Here is a 21858-nt window from a genome sequence, read left to right as displayed (position 1 = left end):
GTTTTAAAGATTTTATTTGTTTTTAAGTAATCTCCACACCCAACCGTGGGGCTTGAACTTACAACCCCAAGATCAAGAGTCACATGTTCTACCAACTGAGCCAGCCAGGAACCCCTAAAACCAGGGCTTTTTAATGTGAGACCCAGAGAATCCTGTGTAGCATCCTAGCCCTGCCACTTCACTATGCATCAGCCAGGGAAGTGACGTCACCTTCCTTAGTGTGCATCCTCACCTTTAAAATGAGGCTACTAATACCAACCTTGCAGGTTTTTGTGAGGGTAAACACATGTAAACCACTTGGCACTATGCCTGACATGTGGTATGAATGCTCAGCAAATGTTTGCTATGTGCGCTGCACTTCCAAGTAATGACTAAGTCCAAGGTGTGGTCACGGGAATGAATGGCTGGAGTGGGATGAAGGTCAGCAGAGATGAGGTGGAAGGAGACCAAGAGGCTAGATAATTGGAAGATTGAGTCATCAACCTCCCTCCAACCAGGGAGGTTAAGTATTCCAGTAGGACTGTGGCATGGGGTAGAGATACAGTCTGTGAGGAGGTGCTAGAGTCTTCAGGAATGAGGGCAAGTGACCAGAGTCAACAGATGTCAATGAGGAAGTGGCATGGAGGGTGGTAGAACCTGAAGACATAAGCCTCAAGGAAGCCCAAGTTCCGTGAAGCCAGATTAGAGTCAGTGTGTGCCCCTTCTGAGCTTCCACAGCTCCTTGTATGTCCCTTTGAGATGCCCCCAGTGATCATGTCCCCCACTAAGCCAGAGCCTGTCAAGGGAGGGGTTGGATCTGACCCATCCTGTAGTAGCCAGAACAGACGATGGGCAAATGATTGTTGAATGATTTGGGGGATCAGGAAAGGAGCACAGTTCTGGGTGACATTTAGTAAAGTGGTAGGGCCAGGATGCTAATGCAGGACTCTCTGGGTCCCAAATCAAAAAGCCCTGGTTTTAACCACAACCCATTACTGTTTTGCGAGCTCAAAATCCAGTATCTTGAGCTCTAATCCCAGCACCTGCCTTCCAGGCCCCCAGGCCCCCACTGCCATCACACCTGTAGATTAGCTCACAGAGAGCTCCACTCCCGTGATCTCTCTGTTTGGGGCCAGTTGGCCAGACCCCTCCTGGCTTCTCTCCCTTCCCTGCCCAGCCAGAGCCTCATATTGGACCATCTTATTTAAGTTTGACTTTGTCCCATTTATCTCTCTGCATTCTCTTTTAATAACCTAGTGCCTTAAAAAAGACCTCTTATTCAATTTAAACAAATGTTCCCTGAGGGGCACCTGGGTGGCTCAGTCGGTTGAGCATCCAACTCTTGATTTCGGCTCAGGTCATGATCTCAGGGTCAAGATTAAGCCCCACATCGGGCTCCACACTGGGTGTCTCCCCTCTCTCTTTGCCTCCACCCCTCACTCGCTCTCTCAAAAAAGAAAAGAAAAGAAACAAAAAGAAAAGAAGACAAGGGGTGCCTGGGTGGCTCAGTCATTAAGTGTCTGCCTTCGGCTCAGGTCATGGTCCCAGGGTCCTGGGATTGAGCCCCACATCGGGCTACCTGCTCAGTGGGGAGCCTGCTTCTCCCTCTCCCACCCCCCCACTTGTGCTCTCTCTCTCTCGCTGTGTCTCTATCAAATAAATAAATAAATAAAATATTAAAAAAAAAAAAGACAAATGTTCCCTGAGATCTCATACATTCTATTCCACCTATCTGTAATACCCTTGCCCATTCTATCCACCAAAGACTTCCTACTTGTCATTCAAGAATGAGCAGAAACTAATCATCAGGGAGAAGAAAAATAAACCACAATGATACCACACGTTCATTAGATTGGCAAAATTAAAGTATCTGACAATACCAAGTGTTGATGACGATGTGTAAAGAGAGGATGCAAAAAGAATTCTCATTCAGTGCTGGTGGGAGAGTAACCTGGTACACTTCAGAAAAATAGTTTGGCAATGTGGCAGTCTGCAAAATGTCCCCCAAAAGGTGTCTACGGCTTAATCCCTGGAATCTGTGAATGTGATCATGGATGGCAAAAAAAATCTCTGCAGATGTGGTTAAAGTAAGGATTTTGAGATGAGGAGATTATCCTGATTATTCAGGTGGTCCCTAAATGCCATCACAGGCATCCTTATAAGAGGGAGGTCTAGGGAGATGTGACTCAGACAGAAGAGGAGGCAATGTGATCACAGAGGCAGAGATTGGAGGGATGTGGCCGCAAGCCAAGGGATGCTGGCAGCCACCAGAAGTTGGAAGAGGCAAAAAGCAAATTCTTCCCTAGAGCCTCTGGAGGGAGTATGGGTCTGCTGACACCTTGATTCTAGCCCAGTGAACATTTTAGACTTCTGGCCTTCAGAAGTACAGAGAATACGTTTCTTTTGTATTAAGCCATCAAATTTGTGGTAATTTATTACATCAGCCATAGGAAACTAACATAGGCAGTATCTACCTGAACATATGCATGTCCACCAGTTTCATTTCCCGGTATATCCCAACAGAAATGTAGGCATTCATTCACCAAAAACCATGCACAACAATGTTCGCAGCAGCCTTATTTATAACAGCCCCAAACTGGAAACAACCTAAATGTCCACCAACAGTGCAATGCATGAAGTACTTGGGGGATGTTCATAAAAATGAGTTAACTACTAACAGACACATGGAGGAACCTCACAAACACACCACCGAGCAAAAGAAAGCAGACACAACAGAAGATATATTGTACGATTCCATTTATATCAAGTGCAAGAAGAGATAAAATGAACTACATCATCGAGGAACATAAAACTAGCAAAAAAAAAAAAAAAAAAAGGCAAGGAATTATTACTGTGAAAGGTAGGATAGTGTTCCCAGCTAGGGGAAGTAAGTGGTGGTGGGGGGGGGGGGGGATGTGGTCAAGAGGGAGCACATGACAGCCAGGTGTGGGGTGGTGAGGGGCTTCTGGGGTGTGGTAAGGTATTCCTTTTTTTTTAAGATTTTATTTATTTATTTGACAGAGACAGCGAGAGAGGGAACACAAGCAGGGGGAGTGCGAGAGGGAGAAGCAGGCTTCCCGCCGAGCAGGGAGCCCGATGCGGGGCTGGATCCCAGGACCCCGAGATCACGACCCCAGCCGAAGGCAGACGCTTAACTGACTGAGCCACCCAGGCGCCCCTGGGGGTACGGTATTTCTTAATGTGGGAGGCACAGGTGTTTTACAATGCACTAACACCATCTATCCGTTGTCCGAACTTTTCAGAATGTTCTATTTCGCAGTTGAAACATATGATGGTGGTGTTGATTCTAAACAGAATGAACAGGGCTCCGATCCACGAGGCCTTCCTGGGGACCTCCACTCATGTCCTCTGGGCTCCCCCAGCCTCTGCTGCTTATTCAGTCACCGCCCACCCTGGGCTGTGACCCGCGGGGGCCCGGGGGCCCGGCGTGGCTCGCCCGCCAGCACAGCAGCTGCGGAGCCACAGGGGGCCCGCCTCATCTACCACCTTCTAGCGTAATCGTACTGTCACTGTCATCGTGGCCAGCCCGATGGGGCGGATGGCCGCTGTGCCAACGAGGGGGTGGCTGACTCCGCACCGCCACTTACCTCTGACTCTGCCTGTCCATCCGTCTCTCTGCACCCCGTTCGGGCACGTTCCCTAAGGCCTTCCCGGGAGCTGTTCTCTCTGCTGGAAGGCCCCTCTGTCACTCTGTTGAACTCCTACTCATCCTTCAAGAGCCAGCTCGGGGCTCCTCTCCTCTGTGAAACCTGCCTTCCTCTGAGCTCCCACAGGCCCCTAGTTCGCCTGGCCGCAGCCTGTCCATGCCCTGCCCCACAGAATCCTTCATCGACTCCTGAAGCTCTTGGATCTCCCTGGCTTGTCCTCATGGCCTGGGTCTGACCCACTTCTGGGCCTCAGGGGTGTGTCGGTCACCCCGGTGTCCGGCGCGGGCTCTGGCAAGTCCAGGCCAGCTCCACAGCGCAGGCGCTCACGTAAGCTCTGGAGGCGAGAGACACCTCCTCAAGGTTCCCGCCACCGCCGATTCCTGGCACGCACCGCGCCTGCGCGGCCTCCCGCGGCCTCGCGGTTAGGCGTCTCTACTTCCGGCACGCGCGTGCCGGCGAGAGAGGCGGACCCCCGGCTGAAGAGGGCGGGGCGGGCGGGCCACGAGAATGGGGGAGGGCGGGCCATGGGCGGGGCCCATGTCACGCAACTGACGCGTGGACAGGGCCTGAATCTCTCCCCGCAAGGGGGCTGGGCCCCTCATTCATAAGGGGCGGAGAGACAAGCCTCAAAGCCCAATGATGAGGCCGACTCCGCAATTCAGCCCAGCCGAGGCAGGACCAGCAGCAGCTCCCACCCCCAAGTACGGAAAGCCCCAAACCTTGAAGAGAAAACCTACTCCCGCCCAGACCAAGGACAGTCCCCCAACCGGAAGAGAAGGGGCGTGGAAACCCCCCACCTGCCTCCCCAACCTGCGTCCACTAGGGGGGAGAGCCTCTGGAGCTCAGTGCTTCTCTATCCCCCAGGAAAGTCACCTCCCCCGCTCTGAAGCCCATTTCCTGTCAAAAATGGAGGTAGAATCCCTACTTCACACAAGCTAAGCATTAAATAGATCTTGAGGAGGTGCCCAGCAGACCTTAGCTCCCTTCCAGAGAGTAAAGGTATAGTCTGAAGTCAAAAGCAACTAGCTAGACCAGGTCTTGACTGCAGGTCAGGACTCCACCCCTAGACTTGCCACAGTGTCCCTCTACACCAACACAGGCCAGGGGTCTAGGTTCCCAGATGTGGGCAGGAGCACCTCTTCCCCAGAAAGGCCAGCAGTCCCTGCCCACCCCCTCTCACCCACTCCCATTCCCCAGCCCGGTTCCCTTCCCCCACAGGAAGGAAAACCTTGGTTATTGTGTAAGAAACCTGAGTTCCTAAGCCCTTAAACAAGGGGTGGGGAAAGGGGCCACAACCTCCGGTAGCCACAAGGCAGCAGGAAGCAGTGTTGGGCTCGGGAGGAAGAATGTAGGTCCAGATTTAAGAGGTGACTGTCCAGAAAGCATGAGGAGCCATCTGGGGAGGGATTCCAGGCAGAGAACTGTAGCTCATGAAAGGTTTGGTTTCCAAAGCTTTGGACTAGATAGCTGGCACCTCAGGGAATAAAATAAAAACACTAGTACTCCCAAGAACCTAACAAGAGCAAAGCATATGCAAATGGGGCTGGGACAGGTTATGACTCCAAGGCAGTATTTCCTTTGACAGATGAGGAAACTGAGGCCCAGAGAGGAGGGCAGGCCTGTGGTAGCAGCAGCAGATGACGCTCCAGCATCCTGCCCTTCCTCTAGCCAGATACTGGGCCAGGAACCCCAGGACTGGTAATAGGCCCAGGTCCTCATCAGCTCCTTCCTCCAGCCCATAAAGAAAGAGTCCTAGGGAGCCTTGATGCCCACCCTAAGCCCCAATCCAGGGCCGTTTTATTGGCGCCATTTATAAAAGGCCTTTCTCATCAGCCCCAAGCCTTTGCCTTCCCTTTCGGAGAAGGAAGTTGGTTTCTGATCCTGGCCCCATGGGCAACAACACACTTGGTCTGATGCTGCTGCAATGCACGTGTGACACTCCGGGTGCAGGTCCTTGTGCAAGTCTGCGTCCAACTGTGGCGAGCAGGAGAATGTGGAGAGCCAGGTCTGTGTATGGAAGCAGGGCAGAGAGCCCTGGCTGGCTAGAGAGATGTGTGGGCAAGGTGAGCAGGCCCCGTGTGCACCCTAGCCCCAGTGCCCAGCGTGGCTGAGGTCCAGGGTTGGGGGAAGTAAAATCAGAGATCCTGAGAGAGAAGCCCTTAGGCCAAAGACATGTGTGGAGCAGGCCAAGGCAGGAGCCCAGGGGAGATTCCAGAGGGGGCCGTGTGCATGCGTGCACGCAGCCCACAGTCAGGAACACGGTGTGCAGGGGGCCTTTGGTGAATGTGTAGCTATGCCTCCCTCCCGTTCTGATCTGCATGCCTGAGTCCCTGGCCTCCTGAAGCTGAGGGAACACACCAGAGGGTAGGGTTGGGAGGAGGCTGGGAAGGAAACTCAGGTGGAAGTGGTTTCGGCCTCAGAGCCCACATCCTGTGGGAGAGTCTGTCAAGGGGCCAGGCCATCTGTCCCAGTCCTCAGGGCTGCTGGAGTGACAGTCCTCTAGGGGCAGGGATGGATGTCCTCCGGGGGAGAAAGTGGCCCGGAGGCTAGGAGGTGGGTTCAGTCCTGCCAGGTCCAGGATCAGGAGGCCTCAGTTGGGCGCCGTCCTCCCTCCTCCTCCATCAGCAGCAGGCGGCGCCGGCCAGCCTCGTAGTCGGCCTCGTCCACACTGACCAGCAGGCGGACAGCCTCCCGGCCCACGGCCTCGCGAAGGGCCTCAGTCAGGAACACGCCCCGCAGGGCCTGCAGCAGGGCGCCACTCAGGTAGTCGCCCCAGAAGGCGTCCAGATAGGAGAGCTCGGAGAACTTGATGTCGCACACCACGGAGCCCAGGTCCCGGGAGCGCAGCACCGCTGTGGCCTGCCCAAACACGTCCAGCTGCCGGGCCAGCGCCTGGGGCCGCCGGGAGGCCACACCCTGCTCCAAGGCAGGCCCGTGCTCACAGTACTCTGCTCGCACCCTGAGCCGGATGTCTGCGGAGAAGGAGGGACTGGTCAGGGAGGGGCCAACGCTCCACACAGGGCGGTGCAAGGGACCAGCTCAAAGGACCAAGCCCCACAACCCCTTCCTCCCACCCCGAGCCTCCTCCCACAGGCTCCTCCCACTGCCCCATGGGTTGCACTGCACCTACCCACATCCTTCCCCCTTGTGGTAACCACACCCAAGTACAGTGACACCGTCCCCTGGCTTCTCTCCTGGGGCCTGGCCTCTGTTACCTCCTGTCCCAGCGACCTCGGCGACCTCCTCTCCCCGCACGTGCCGCACTCCAGCCTCAGCACCCTGCTGCACCCCTACCCACCAGGCAGGTTCTGCTCAGCCCTGCCTCTCCTTCAGCTGGGGATGCTCTGGCCCGCCCCGCAGCACTTGCTCCCTCACTTCCTCCAAATGCCACCTTCCTAATGAGGCCTCCCCTAACCTCCCGATTTAAAACTTCACCACCACCACCCCGGCCCCCGGCACTCCCAGTCCCCCAGACCCTGCTCCCTTTCTTCCCAAAGCACTTACCACCTTCTAATCTCAGTGCTTTCCCTTATACTGTCAGGCTTATCACCTGTCTCCCTGGGTGAGCCCCCTGAAGGGACTGTTTTATTCACTGGTGTAGCCCTGTGGCACACAGTAGGCGCTCGATATATATTTGTGCAAGAACCCATGCCTGGACTGATGGACTTGCCTGGCAACCAGGCTCACCCCGTCCTGCCCTCAGTGAGACTCCTGTGGGGCCCCCACACTCAGCACGCGAGCGCCGCCCAGGGGTCTCAAGGCTGGGACCGGGCGAGCTCTGCTGGCAGCAGGCGCCCTCTTCCCTCAGAGGCCGCTAAGACGATGGGCCCTAAGCCCGGAGCTGCTGGGGGCCCTTGGCCACCAGGAGGGGAGAGCGTGAGGCCTAGCCGGGGTCACGACAGAGAGGAAAAAAACGAAGTTCCTCACGCAAGCCCTGGAACTCCCAGATTCTCAGCCAAGATCAATTCCCTTTTTGCTCAGACCAGTCTGAGCTGAGTTTCTGCTACTTACGACCCTGCCCACACCTGCCCAAATAAGGGGGCAGCTCTGCGCAGGGCACAGGACCCAGGATTTCCTAGACTGTCCCTGTAAGTGTGACCTCAGGCGGATCACCTCCGTGTGGGATTACTAAAGCTCCACCCGTGACTCAGGCTCCTAACAGAACCCCCTCTCGACACCACACCGGCTGCGAGGGTCAGCTACAAGCTGGAAAGGACAACAGGCACTACCCACATACGAACTCATTTAATCCACGACCGCCCCGTCAGACAGGCCCTACTGTCACCCCAATTTACAGGTGAGCAAACGGGGGCAAAGAGAAGGGAAGGAATCTGCCCAAGGTCGCGCGGCCAGGGCGTGGAGGGGCTCCACAGACGTCACTGAGCGTCCTGTGCCCCAGAGGGCAGCTTTGGGCCAGTGGAGACGATTCTAACCCAGGAGTCTTCGGGCACTGCTGCGTGACCTGGCACAAGTCAGCACCTCTCTGAGCCCAGGTTCTTGCTGGAACCTGGGAATTCCACTCTGAAAGGCTGTTGAAAGGATTAAAGTGAGAGCAATGGATGGAAAAGTGGCTAGCAGTGCAAACAGCGCCCAACGGGTGCTCCGAGAAGGGCAGCCGCCAACAGCTCCGATGTGCCAAATGCCTCACCCCCGCCATTCAGCCGGACCGGCCCTGTGGGGCGGGGGCCACAAGCAACCCAGCGGACAGATGAGGAAACAAGCTCGGGAAAGGGAAGTGCCAAGTGCCTGACTTCCTTCGCCTTCCACACACGGTGTCAGCAGCAGAGCACAAGGTGGAAGGCAGGTCCCCACTCCCCCAGATGACTTCTCAGTACCACCCACTTCCTCCTCCCACCCCAAACCCTTCCTCTTTCTGCGAGGGAACATCACCCTCTCCGCTCGAGGCCCAGGGAACCCAACCTGGCCTTGGGGCCCAGGACTTCCCACGGCACTCAGGCCTGGCTCCCTCCATGTTAGGAACTACACAAGACCTTCAGGCCCACAGCCTGGACTCCCCTGAGTGTCTGACCATGCCCTCAAGTGGTGTAGACCAGGGAGCAGGGGATTGGGAGGGGCAGCACCTGTCCAAGGCCACACGGGGCAGCTCAGTGGCAGAGGCACAGAGCCAGGTGGCGGAGTCCGACAGACCTTGAGGCGAGTCCCGGCTCTGCCACTCTCTAGCTGTGGGGCCTTGGGCATGTGACCTCACCTGAGCCTCAGTTTCCCCATCTGAAAAACATAAACAGACAAACAAGAGGTCCCTGCTGCATGGTGCGGTCATGAGAATTCAAAAAAGCAACTCATGAAACACTCGCCAAGTCCTAGGACACCAAAGGCACCCAGAAACAGGAACTGCGATTTAGACACCCATCTCTCTACCCCATGGCCCCTGCCCAGGCCTGACCCTCTCTCACTTGGGCCCCTGAGTCAACCTCCTCCCTCAGTCCCGGCTGCGTTCTCCCCTGCCCTGCCTCCAGTCACAAGGGCAGTGCCCCCAGCACAAGCCTTACTCACACGATGACCTGTCCACCTCTTCTGTCCACAACAGCTCCACTCACTCACCAAGGCCCAGCTCCTAGGACCACACATCCCGAGCGGGTGAAACCCTCCCAGATCGCCTTTCTCCTCAGCACAGGTCGGTATTCAACCTGTGGCAGAAACCGTTCAGAGCCTACCCCCAACATGGGGGGTGGAAGGACGAAAGGACCAGGACGGACTAGTGTGTGTCCCATCCATTCTTCCATCCAACAGATCTATTTACGAAGTGCCAGGAATGTGGGGTGACATGCATGCCCCACCACCAGTGGGCCTGCAATATGTGGAACCCCAGTTAGGGAACACCTCTCACGGGCCAGGCCCTACCCAAGGGCTCTCCCGATCTCCGGCCCTAAATCCCCACAGCACTTTCCTTATCCCCATTGACAAATGAGGAACACCTTCCCCAGACCACAGTCCAACCTCGGGTCTGGAACACAACAGGGTGGCATACACAGAAAGAGGACAAGGCGACTCCACGAGGGAAGAGGGGAAGACCTGTGTTACCTGAAGCCACCCCGCCACCCCTGGCCAGGAATCAGGGGCACCAAACCCCATCTCTCCTTTAGTCCTCAACAAAATGACCAAGGAACAATAGGTGACGTGTATAGAGTATTTACTGCAGACTGGCAACACGTCACATTTATTGACCCCTTGATTCTCCCTGCAACCTTCTAAGGCGATGCTATTACCTCCTTTCTGCAGATGGGGAAACTGAGGCACAGAGGATGAGTCACCTGCCCAAGGGCACAGAGGCAGGAAATGGCAGAGCTGGAATTCCAGCCGGGGTGCCTGGCTCCAGAGCCTGAGCTCGTAACTCCCCCTGTCCTGTTTGCTGCCTCTCACACAATGACACACAGAAACCTATAATTAAAAGACACCCCAAGGGCCACAAGAGAAAATTAGAGAGAGCGAGGTGTAATTTAGATTGCAATGATCAGACAGAACCTCTCTAGGAATGACACTGGAAGTAAAATGTGAAGAAGTAGGTCGAGAGAGAAAAACAAGGAGAAGGAAGAGCAGCTTTGCCAGAAAAGAGAACAGCCTGCATCAAAGTCCAGAAGCAGAAAATGAACTTGAGGCATTCACAGGCAAGGGGCCGGGGTGGCTGGACCACGTGGAGGAGAAGGGCATCAGGGGATGACTGGAGGGACGGGGCCTCACGAGGCAAGCACACTCCCCCTGCACCTCAATGGCCTCCCTCGTAAAACCTCACCCAGCACCTGCTCTCGAGGGGTCACTTTGGGGATTACACCACTGGCTGCAAGTAAAGAGCAGAGGCCAGTGCCTGGCATATAACGAGCCCTCCGAGGGCCTCAGGAAGGACGTGAGCTCACGCCGAGATGACTCGGGCTGCACTGCGGAAGCGGTAAGGCGGCAGGAACAGAGCCAGGGCAGGGGTCAGGGAAGGCTAAGGGGCCAGGACAGATGCAGCAGACATGGAGACAAGTGGACGGACTGGGCCACGTGTGTCCGTGAGGAGCAAGGTGGGAAGAGCGTCTGGCCCCCGTGTGACCTGGGCTGGGGGCTGGCTGAACTGCTTCCTCTGGCCAGGAACACCAAGCATTTAGCAACAGTCCCTCCTCCACTTGGGCAGCTGTGCAGAAAGGCTCCCTGTCCCCAGGACACAGGGTCTGGCGATGCCTTCCTAGTGAGGACAGCTGCTCTTGTTCCTGCATGCAGTTCGGCCCCAGCATCCTCTTGTCCCCCAACCCCACACCTCATCCCTCTCTCTTCTAGGGCAGAATGAGATGCAGAGGGAAATGGGCAGGGATTCCCAGTGGGGGGTCAGGGAAGGGACAGGGACAGGCACAAGGGGGAGAGAAGCAGCCAGAGTGCTCTGATGGAAAGACCCCTGCCCCTCCAGGGCCAGTACCACCCTCCTCTGGACAACAGCGGCACCCATCCCCTGCTTTAGTCTCTTCCCCGGGACGTGGCCAGCGTCGTCATGTCAGATATAAGGTTTGACTGAACTAAAAGATCGAGGCAAAGAGGAAACGCTGCCACCAACATCAGAGAAAGATAAGCAGCCACTCACTACCTGCTTCCCGATGGAAGGCCACAATACCACCTGGGAAATGAGCTTGAAAATAAAACATCATACCAGAATCTGATCAAGCCTCTCCAAGCCAACCACCGATTTTCAGGAAACATGGACAATAGGGGACCATATCAATCAACTCGACTGCAGGATGCAATTGGCAAAATTCAGTCTTTAGGAAACACTACATGGGGCACCTGGGTGGCTCAGTCGTTAAGCGTCTGCCTTCGGCTCAGGTCATGATCCTGGAGTCTGGGATCGAGTCTCACATGGGGCTCCCTGCTCCACGGGAAGCCTGCTTCCCCCTCTCCCACTCCCCCTGCTTGTGTTCCCGCTCTCGCTGTGTCTCCCTCTGTCAAATAAATAAATAAAATCTTAAAAAAAAAAAAAACCTACAGGACAACTACTTTCAACAAATACAAAGCTAGAGGGATGGGGGGAAAGAGAGCCGACATGGCGGGGGAAATCTCAGAGACCAGGAGACTTACGAGAGCCAGCACTAGGGCACCTGGGTGGCTCAGTCAGTTAAGTGTCAGACTTCCGCTCAGGTCATGATCCCAGGACCCCGGGATCAAGCCCAGCATTGAGCTCCTTACTCAGCGGAGAGTCGGCTTGTTCCTTTGCCCCTCCCCCTGCTCGTGCACTCTCTCTCCCTCTCAAAGAAATTAAATTTAAAAAGAGAGAGCCAGCACTTTTTTTTTAAGTTAACTTTTTTATTCTTTTTTTTTTTTAAGATTTTATTTATTTATTTGACACAGAGAGAAAGAGAGAGCGCGCACAAGCAGGAGGAGCGGCAGGCAGAGGGAGAGGGAGAAGCAGGCTCCCCGAGGAGCAGAGAGCCTGACCGATCCCAGGACCCAGGGATCATGCCCTGAGCCGAAGGCAGATGCTTAACTGACTGAGCCACCCAGGCGCCCCATAGAGAGTCAGCACTTCTGAGACAATGGGACAACATAAGAGCACTGACTGGACATTTGATAGTACGGAACTTAATGTTTTCGGTGCAATAATTTTTCCAAGAATTCTGATCTTTTAGAGGTACACAGTGAAAAACCCACAGACGACGTAACAGGACCCCTAAAAGTGACTCCAAGACACCGTGGATGGTCCAACAGGCTCACCCATGAGCTGCCAAGGGCTGAGGCACAACAAAGGGGGTACCAGGTCATCACGCTGGTGTGCCTACCTGTCCCTCCTCCGGAGAAACAGGGAGAAAAGCAAAGCTCATCCTGTCACTCAAATCCTCTGGCTGCTTTCCGTCACGTAAAGCAGTGAAAGGCCTGGCCCCCTGGCCCGCAAGACGGGCCCCCCACCTCTCCTGCGCTCACCTTCCAGCAGCCCCCTTGCTCAGCCAGATTCCTCACCAGCCCTTCATCACCACTGGCTCACTCCCACTTGACTTTGGCAGCTGCTGTCCCCAGATCTAGAACACTCTTCCCCAGCCATCCACACACTCGCTGTCTCTTCCAAGAGAGCTTCTGAGACCACTCTACCTTGAAGATACATCTAAAACTGCATTTTCCATCACTCCCTCCCCCCTTGCCCTGCCTTCTCTTCTCAGCTGCCCTCTGAAGTTTCTGTCCACTTTCTCCTCCCACCAAAACACGTGCTCCGTGAGGACAAGCGTCTCCCATCCGTGCTGTGCCTAGCGCATAGTAAGCGCTCTAAGGACACGCGTGGAGTAACAGCATGAAGCAAGCCTGCCACTCTGCACAGTGGGGGCTGTCACCCCTACCTCAGGGCCGTCTTGAAAACTCTGGGCCAGGCGAGTAGCGTGCCCAGCACAGGGCCCGGTGGATGGCCCTGAAAGGGGTGTGGAAACTCAAGAGGCCAAACCCAGGGTACTCCAGACACCCTTCCCCTTCAGAAACCCAGAGTTTGGTCCAATTCTTCCCCTCTGGGGAGGGCAGTTGACTAGGGATTAAGCCCCACAGCTATCACAAACTAGGGGGCAAAAATGGCAGGTCACTCCGGTCTGAAGGAGCCTCCTTCCACCCCTGATCTTGGGCCTCATTAAAGGTGAGGCATCCTGGCTTTCAGGGGGAACCACCAGGGCCCTACTGGGGAGAGCCTCCCTCCAGCCCCACCCTGCCTAGTGAGTCAGCAGTCAGACCTGCTTACAGTCCTCCCAGCAAGACCCAGCCACACCCTGCGTAACAACCTCCCTGCCACAGCCCTGCCCTTGGGGAAGAGACCTGAAGCCTCCACAGGCAACAAGACCCCTCCCCAGCCTCAGCTCAGCAGGCTCCTTAGGGAGGCAGGGATTCCCTCTGCTGCCCAGCCAGCCCCGTGGCTCTGCTCAGGACTGCCTGCCTCGGGGGAGAGTCACACCGGGCAGCTGAGGGTTGTCAGAGGACATCGGCTGGCTCTGTTGGTCTGTTCCTCCCGGCAGCACCGAGCACGGCTATCTGCAGCCTCATCGGTGGAGTGGATGGGACACTCAGAGGAGAGGGAGCCAAAGAGGTGTGGGCTGAGTGAGAGTGCACCCACCCGTGCCCGTCTACGACCCTCAGGGCCACGTGGAATTTCCCGAAGGCAAGGTCAAAGCACGAATCTCTAAAGCAGAGCCCACAACCCACCTGGCCTACCACATGTGCAGGCCCAGGCAGCCCTGTTAGTTCCCGCCAGACCTTTCCCGGGCCAGACCTCCAGCCTCTCCTGTTCAGGCTGTCCAGCCTCTTCACTCTGTTCCCTGCTTCCTTTGTGTTTAATTTAAACACACACCAGGCACGGCACCACACACACACACACACACATATATATATATATACACACACACATACATACGTATATATATATACATATATACACATAAATACATATGCCTAATGCAGTTCTACGTACTTTATAAATCATTCGTTAACTAATTTTCCAGATAAAGTCAGAATTCCATCAAAAGCAGGTGTCAGATCAACCTCGCTCCCCTGCTGAAAACCCAAGGTAACACCTGCCGTGTGGAATAAAATCCACACTCCCATCCACTCCAAGGTCTGCCAGGCCCAGTAGCTTGGCTCCTGCCGGGCTTCTCCACCCACTCCCCACCCTCTGTTCATGGCACTATCTAAAGCAAGCTTCAGTTTCACTGATCTGTCACCCTACTAGAAGGTCGCCTCCCCAAGGGCAGGGCCCCCACTGCTGTTCCTGTCCCAAGCACACTGCACAGTAACAGCAAGAAGACGCACCAACCGGTACGCAGCGCCTAGCACGGGCCCCAGGCCAGGCACTGGGGCAAACCTATTATCAGGCTAATTCGTTTTCTCTCTCAACAACCCCAGGTGGGAAGCACCCTATCAGCCTCCTTTTACACAGAAGGGTTCAGCCACCTGCCCAAGGTCAGACACCTATCTAAATGCCAAGGCTAAGGGGCGAATCTGGCAGCCTGGCCCAGGATCCTCAATTTTTACCCACATGTTACTCCACTACAGAGTAAGGAAACCTATAAAAACGTTTACTGAAAAAACAGACGAAACTGAGAGCAAGGGGTCAGCAGGAAAAGCTTCCTGGAGGAGGTCGCACACGTGATCCTTCCACGACACGCAGGACGGAGACAAGCAAGAGAGGATGATGAACGGAAGCCGCCGCCTCCCCACTGGGTGTGCCACACTCCACACGAGTGTCCGCATCTGACCCCCTCGGGCTCAGCAGCCGGCCGCGGGCACCATCCAGCATTCGCCGAGGCCCACAGACACCTACCACAGGTCACTTTGCCTTCTGAGGCAGGTCTGGCTGGCTCCTGCGGCTGCTGGGGGGCGGCGGGGGCCCCTCTCCGCCGCCGTCGGGCACCACCACTGGGCCGGCCCCGACTTCGCCGCTGCCGCTTGGTCGGTGGGGAACCTGAGGAGAGAAAGATGGGACACACTGAGGACCAGGATAACAGGTAGAGCACGGAGGCAGGGGCCTACAGAAGAGCTCAAGGCTGGTCTCCATGCCATGAGACCCTGGGTGAGCCCCTCTGCTTCCTGGGCCTCAGTGGCCCGGTCCATAGGATGAGCAGTGAGTAGAACCTAGTGTCATCTAGAAGAGCACACCCCACCACCCAGCAGTCCCACTCCCAGGTCTGACCCTGAAGAAAGCCCTGCAAGCCACGCCAGGAAACAAGCGTGACAACAGACCACTGGGGCATTGCTCATAACTCTCTAAATGTGAACACAATGTAAACACCTAGCAAGCAGTACGCAGGGTAATTCCCTCAGTAGACTGTTTAGTGAAGTAAAAGCAAGGTGCAAAACAAGTGTCTACAATTTGTTATGTGTTGCATTAAAAAAAATAAGAATATATACAAGCTTGCTATTTTTGCAAGACAAAACACTGTAAAGACAAATAGGAAACGAATGAAATTAGTTACCTACTCACTAGGGGTTGGGGACCAGTGGAAATGATTCTAAGAACATCCTTCTTACATATGGTAGTTTTGACTTTTGAGTCATAAAACTGCTTTACATACTCAAAAAATTAGAGACGAAAAAACACACCAACCATAAAATTAAACAGAAAGAAGCGAACCTAGCTGTATATAAAATTGGTAACGCGAACTAGAGAAGAATTATTTCAAGTAACTTGGAAGATCATTTTGACTGTAAATCCTCGGTGGGATATACTCCCAGGACAGGAAGAACCACAAATAAACGGTACGCTTCATTCAGGAGATGTAGTCAGCAGCAGTACTGCCGTACTTTCGAAGCTACAACTGTAGTAAAACGAGGCAAATAAATCTGTTACCTCAAAACTTTCAATAAACAACATTTTTAGCGTACAAGAAACAAGTCTTTGTATATTAATTTTGAAAACATTAAGACGGGGGCGCCTGGGTGGCTCAGTTGGTTAAGCGACTGCCTTCGGCTCAGGTCATGATCCTGGAGTCCCGGGATCGAGTCCCGCATCGGGCTCCCTGCTCGGCGAGGAGCCTGCTTCTCCCTCTGACCCTCCCCCCTCTCATGTGCTCTCTCTCTCTCTCTCATTAAAAAAAAAAAAAAAGAAAACATTAAGACGAATTTTTTTGGGGGGGGTGGGATAGAGCGTGTGCGCCCAAGAGCAGGAAGGACAGAGGGAGAAGGAGCGAGAGAATCTCAAGCAAGCTCCATGCCCAGCGCAGAGCCTGACACGGGGCTTGATCTGAGATCATGAGATGAGAAAGATGGGGCACAATGAGATTACGACCTAAGCTGAAATCAAGAGTTGGACACTTAACCGACTGAGCCACCCAGGGGCCCCAAAAAACTAATAGGAATTTTTTAAAGCAATTTCTAGCTCTGTTCACTAAAAGAGCCCAGAAACAACACACACACTCAGCACCCAGATCCTGGTCTCTAAATGCCAGTGCCTCTAAAAGAAACCAGGCTTCTTCTGGAAATAGCTGATTCCAGGGCTGGGGAAGGAAAAGTACAAGTTGAATGCAGGACATCTTGCAGTGCCCCAGAGCAGGAAGTTCAAGGAATGATGGAGCCACATCAAAAAGACAGTAGGAGCTAGTCAATTTGAACCTCAGGAAGAATGACTAATGGATTCTAACACAGTAAATAAATAATTATACAGAAATCCACAGTGCTGCTCCCCCTCCGCCCAAGGAAAGAGAGAGAAAAAAGGGAAACGTCTCGAAAGAATGCCAGCTAATAGACATTGGAAAAGAATAAGAAAATCACCATTTTGTGATCACCAATGTCATCACTGGTTCGGGAAGAGATGACCAATGCCTGCTAAACCCACTGGGGATGCTACTGGGGAACAGGATGTGCCAAAGTGTCACCCCACAGATTGACTAACCATTAAAGGGGGAAATGTCCCTTTACGGAGGACAAATATGGCAGACACCACCTTAACCAAGTGTTCAAACTTGCCCACTCACAGCAAGAAAACGAGACCGTCAGCCTCTTGATGCACTCCAAAGCGAAGCACGCAGCATCAACCAAGGAACATTCCTGCCAAAACATGTAACCTGAATCTCATCAAACCTCCTGACCCACTTTTTATTGCACCTTACTTTACTTCACTCAACTCTCAGTCCTGGAAATTACCCTCTACTCTTCTGGCCACACGTTTACAGGGTTTTCGAGTTTCAAGTCATAAATTAGAAACAACGCCCAGTGGCTGCTACCGTGCTTGTCTCCTAGGGTGAGGGTGTGGGGGCTCCCCACTTCACGGGAGATACACCAGTTCCGGGACCCCACGAGGAAATGATCGGACACTTCCAAAACAATCGTGACATTCTACAAAACAAGTGGCCCAACAAAGTCAATAAGTCAACGTCATGGGAAGAAAATAAACAAATCTGGGGCAGGGGAGGAGTTTGGGTTCTCAAGTAAGAGATTAAGGAGACATAATAAATGAACACAGGAATGCCTGGGTGGCTCAGTCGGTTAAGCATCTGCCTTCGGCTCAGGTCATGATCCCAGGATCCTGGGATCAAGTCCCACGTTGGACTCCTTGCTAGGCGGGGAGCCCGCTTCTCCCTCTCCCTCTGCCTGCCACTTCCCCTGCTTGTGCTCTCTCTCTCAAATAAATAAATAAAATCTTTTAAAAACACCAAGACGCAGAGAAACTCAACTATGAGTGGGTCCTGAGAGTGGAGACCATCTTGGGGAGACATGAAAATAAAACATTAGGATATCAAAGGATTAGTATTTATTTTCTTAAGTATGATAATGGTCTGGAGGTGATCTAGGAGAATCTCCTCATTCTCAGGAAATGCCTGCTGATTTAGGAATAAAGTATCCTGATGGGTGTAACTTACTTTCAAAGAGTTCAACCGAAAATCCATTGTTACATATATATACACACGTAACAACCAAAAATCCATCCTTACATATATACACAGTAAAGCATAAGTGGCAAATGTTAAAATTACTGAATCGAGATGGAAAATAGGAGCATGCTCACTGCACTCATCTTTCAACTGCTCTGTATGTTTGAAATTATGCTTGATTAATTTAGGACCTAGGGAAGAGGAAACAGCCTAAATGAACTGGCAGGGAAATTAAAAGAAACAAATTAAAGGTACCTAACGTGAATAAATCTCAGAAATGTGTCCAGCAAAGCCAGCCACGTGAAGACTACCCACCGCGTGATGTCATTCAGATGCCCTATAAAACCACCACAAACAATTGCATTCGTTGCTTCCGGACACATGCTTTTATAGAATAAACACCACACATAAAGGAGTGTGGAGACAGAAGGACCCCTCGGGCCCCTTCCTTGATGGGCCGGGATGGAGAGGGTTCATCAGGGCTCAGGAGGAAGAAAATGACGCTGCCATCACGCCCACCAGCGAGGCTCACCTGTCTCCCACTGACCCTGCTGGGCGTCTGAAGTACCGCTTGACTGCCGGCGCCGGCGGCGGCGACTGCCTTCAGTCCTTTTGGAAGAAGAGCTGGAGATGCCGTAGTTGTAGCGTTCCGGAGACACTTCAGAAGGAGAAAAACGAAAAAAATATTCCCAGCCTCCAGCCCCTCCCCAGCCCAGCCTCAATTCCCAGCTGGAGATGGGACTCCTGCTCCACTAGGTGCTCGAGTCCCCCAGAGCCCAGAGCCCAGATAGCTGCTCCCTCTCAAACACTTCCTGCCCAGTGGTTGTTGTATGCCTACAGAGACAGGCGAACTCGTGACCTCCTGGGGCTGTCCAAACCATGTCTACAGCAGCTCCAACTGTCAGGGTTGGATTCTGTAAGCCGAGTCATGATCAGGATCCCTGCAATGTTGCCCGCCCCCCACCCCCGGCCGCCTCGAACTGCCCCCAACACTCCGAGCCTCCAAGGAGTAAGCAGGCTCCCCAAAACCTCTCTTCCATAGCCTAACCTCCACATATATTCTTCCAAAAACACGGTCGGTTCTTCTCTAGTGATGCCCTTCTCCTGGTTATACAATTCCCAAGGGCTTCCTCTGGGCAAGGGAAGTTCGGAATCCCCCTCCGGAACTAGCCACTGCACCGCTAATGACCCAGCCAAGGCCTCAACAGCTCGAGGCCTTCGCACACACAGGACTCCTGTCCCTTAAACCCTTGGGTTCCTCACCTCAGAACTGCTCCTCCAGGAGTACTTCCCTCACAGGACTAGGGGCATCAACTCGGAGCCAAACTTTCTACCTGTGTCATCTGCAAGCCCCTGTGTGAAGTGGCTTCTTACTTCCCTCTCTGCTCTTGCTTTGTCGGTCTCCCCTGCTCCTGCCACGCTGGTCTCGATACCAAACTCATTACTGACTCAGGGCTTGAAAAGCTTGTCTTTCCCTCTGCCTGGCATTTTCTCCTCTGAGATCTACGCACAGCAGGAGTAGAACCTCCATTTAAACATCGCTTTTTCAGAAAGGTTTTGACTGGTTATCCAATCTGGGGGAGGGGGGCTCCCTTCACTATGAAGCACTCCCTACTCTCTGTATTCTCCTTTTTTTTTTTTTAAAGATTTTATTTATTTATTTGAGAGAGAGAGAACACATGAGAGGGGATAGGGTCAGAGGACGAAGCAGACTCCCCGCCGAGCAGGGAGCCCGATGCGGGACTCGATCCACGGACTCCAGGATCATGACCTGAGCCGAAGGCAGTCGCTTAACCAACTGAGTCACCCAGGCGCCCCTCTCTGTATTCTCTTAACTTTCCTTTAGTCTTTCTATAACCCTATACAAAAATAAACTATCTGCCTTAATGGCTACTTCCCCCCCCCACTAAACATAAGCTTCATGGAACGAACACTCTGTCAGTCCCAACACCTTGTACTTCCTGTGCTCAACACGCAGGATTCAATTCTTATATGTGGGCAAGCTGCTTAACTTCTCTTAACCCTGTTCTTTTCCCTGTAAGACGAGGACACTAACAGGACTTCCTCATGGGATTACTAGGAGAATATAAGGCGACAGTTCACACGAAGGGCTTACCACTGTGCCTCGCATGAAATAAGCCCTCCATAAACAGTGGCCACAAACATCACTGATGTGGCCAAATTCCACAAACTCACCTCTCCCAAAGCCATGCCTCCTCCCTGCTGTGTTCCTCATTGATACTGAGAGAAGGGGAGGAGCGAGTTGGGACACAGGCTGATACGGTGCTGTCCGTATCAGGCCACCATGGAGACCCAGCCAGGACAAGGCCCCGTCCCCACCGGAAGTCTGTCTCTCTCCCATTCAACCATACCTGGCCGGCGCCTCTTGCGCGCCAGGTGCGGCAGCAGGTCGTGGCGTGCCAGCACGCGCAGGAGTTGCCCCAGCAGCCGAAGGTTGCTCTCGTCGCACTGCCCGCGGCGCTCCAGCTCCAGCAGCAGCTCCAGGCCGCTTCGCGCGCGAGCCAGACCGCCGGCCGCGCCGGGGGCCTCGTCGAGCAGGAAGGCCAGCAGCTCCAGCTCGCACTCGGTCAGCTGCCCGCCCACCACCTCGAACATACGGTGAAGCGACAGCATCCCGTAGTAGTCCAGGCATTCATCCTCCTCCCAGCTCGGGGCCGGGGTCAACCCGGACAGCGCCATACCCAGGGGAGGGGGGGGCGGCACAAGCTCTGAACCAGGGCCTAGAACCCACACAGTGGGGAGGGGGCAATGGTCAGCGACGCGGGGACCCGGACCCCGCCCCCGCCGGTGCGTCTCCCCCGCCCCGTCCTGCCGGGCAGGGCCACCTTCGCACCCCTGTCTTCTCTGCCGCTCCCCTTCCCTCAGAAAGGAATGGTACCGCCCGAGGTCCCCTAGTAACAGGTCGAGACGCTAGACCCCGCTCGTCCTCCCACCAGTTGGGCCGGCCCAGCCCGAACGCCCCTCCCCAGGTGGTATGCCCCGAACCAGCCTCCGGACCCGACCAAGTGATTCGGTCCGAACCAGCGTGGGGGCCCATCCCGGGAAACCCTGCCAACTGCCCTTTGACTCTGGGCAGCACTGCCCGGACGAGCCCCTTGGCTCCGTCCACTGGTACTGTCCGATCAGCGCCGCGGCTCCACCCAAATGGTAGCGTCCGAGAGTAACCCTCTGCCCCCCACAAGTGGAACCGACCAAAGCAGCCCGTCGCCCCACACAGGTGGTGCTCTCCGATCCCGACCCCCTCGCCCTGTTAGGGCGGTACCGCCCTCCCCCCAACACACAAGTGGTTCCGTCTACCCGCCACTAGCCGCCCTCGGGCCTCTCTGGATCCTCACCGGATTCCGGCGTCTGACGACTCCTGGGCGACGGCCGCAGCCACTTGTTTTGGATCTTTCTGGCACCTTCTCTATTATTACGCCTGCGTCACCTCGCTCCTCCTCCTTCCCCCAACTCGCGCAGGTGCGACCGCCACGCCCCTTAGGCGCAAGCGCAGAGTGAAGCTTCCAAGCCCCACCCCTCCGGGCCCGCCCCCATCCGTAGCGTCTTGCCCGCCAGTGCTGCGCCTGCGCAAAGCGAGAGCGCTGTCCGCGTCTGAGTTGGATCTGGTACCTGGTTGCGTGCAGGGTTGCTTCTGTCCGCCCGTGACTTAAGCCGCTGGGTCCTTGTTGCCCCACGTCAAGCCCTGTTGGAAATACTCATCTCATGGACTACAGCCCTATCCTAAACATGATTTAGACGCCCACATTACCACTGCTCCCAGCTGCCCAAGGCAAAGGACCACAATAGCAACCGTCCTGGCTTCAAATAGCTGCCAGACCCCTTATGATCTGGACTTGGACGCTCCTCTTATCAGCCTGCCCCTTACTCCTAATGGC

General features: G+C 54.5%; 1 protein-coding gene across 2 annotated transcripts; it reads right to left on the bottom strand.

Moving 5' to 3' along the window:
- Nucleotides 1–2719: 2719 nt before the first annotated feature.
- Nucleotides 2720–21474, bottom strand: DEDD2 (death effector domain containing 2). 2 transcript variants are annotated; one of them, XM_045891619.3, is made up of 5 exons: nucleotides 21319–21474; nucleotides 20335–20703; nucleotides 18495–18620; nucleotides 14917–15057; nucleotides 2720–6619 (listed from the first exon to the last, which is right to left on the bottom strand). In XM_045891619.3, the coding sequence occupies exons 2-5, from the start codon at nucleotides 20660–20662 to the stop codon at nucleotides 6228–6230; spliced, it is 987 nt and encodes a 328-aa protein (XP_045747575.1). In that variant the 5' UTR covers nucleotides 20663–20703; nucleotides 21319–21474; the 3' UTR covers nucleotides 2720–6227. The 2 variants fall into 2 exon arrangements, with proteins under 2 accessions (XP_045747575.1, XP_064437648.1); XM_064581578.1 differs by lacking the exon at nucleotides 18495–18620.
- Between the last annotated feature and the right edge of the window lie 384 nt (nucleotides 21475–21858).

The sequence above is a fragment of the Mirounga angustirostris genome, unplaced genomic scaffold, assembly GCF_029215605.1.
Source record: "Mirounga angustirostris isolate CCGP_5_RB_7025 unplaced genomic scaffold, mMirAng1.0.hap1 SCAF_16, whole genome shotgun sequence".
In the NCBI taxonomy this organism is placed as follows: Eukaryota; Metazoa; Chordata; class Mammalia; order Carnivora; family Phocidae; genus Mirounga; species Mirounga angustirostris.
The sequence above is the reverse complement of the archived record's forward strand: the minus strand, read 5'-3'. Positions and strand labels throughout refer to the sequence as shown.

Bases quoted from the DNA above. Each gene is read 5' to 3' on its own strand.
- DEDD2 (XM_045891619.3), bottom strand. From the start codon at position 20,662: ATGGCGCTGTCCGGGTTGACCCCGGCCCCGAGCTGGGAGGAGGATGAA. The intron at 18,621-20,334 runs GTATGGTTGAAT...CTCCTTCTGAAG, and splicing joins GCGCAAGAGGCGCCGGCCAG to TGTCTCCGGAACGCTACAAC. The intron at 6,620-14,916 runs GTAGGTGTCTGT...CCTTCTCCGCAG, and splicing joins AGAAGGCAAAGTGACCTGTG to ACATCCGGCTCAGGGTGCGA.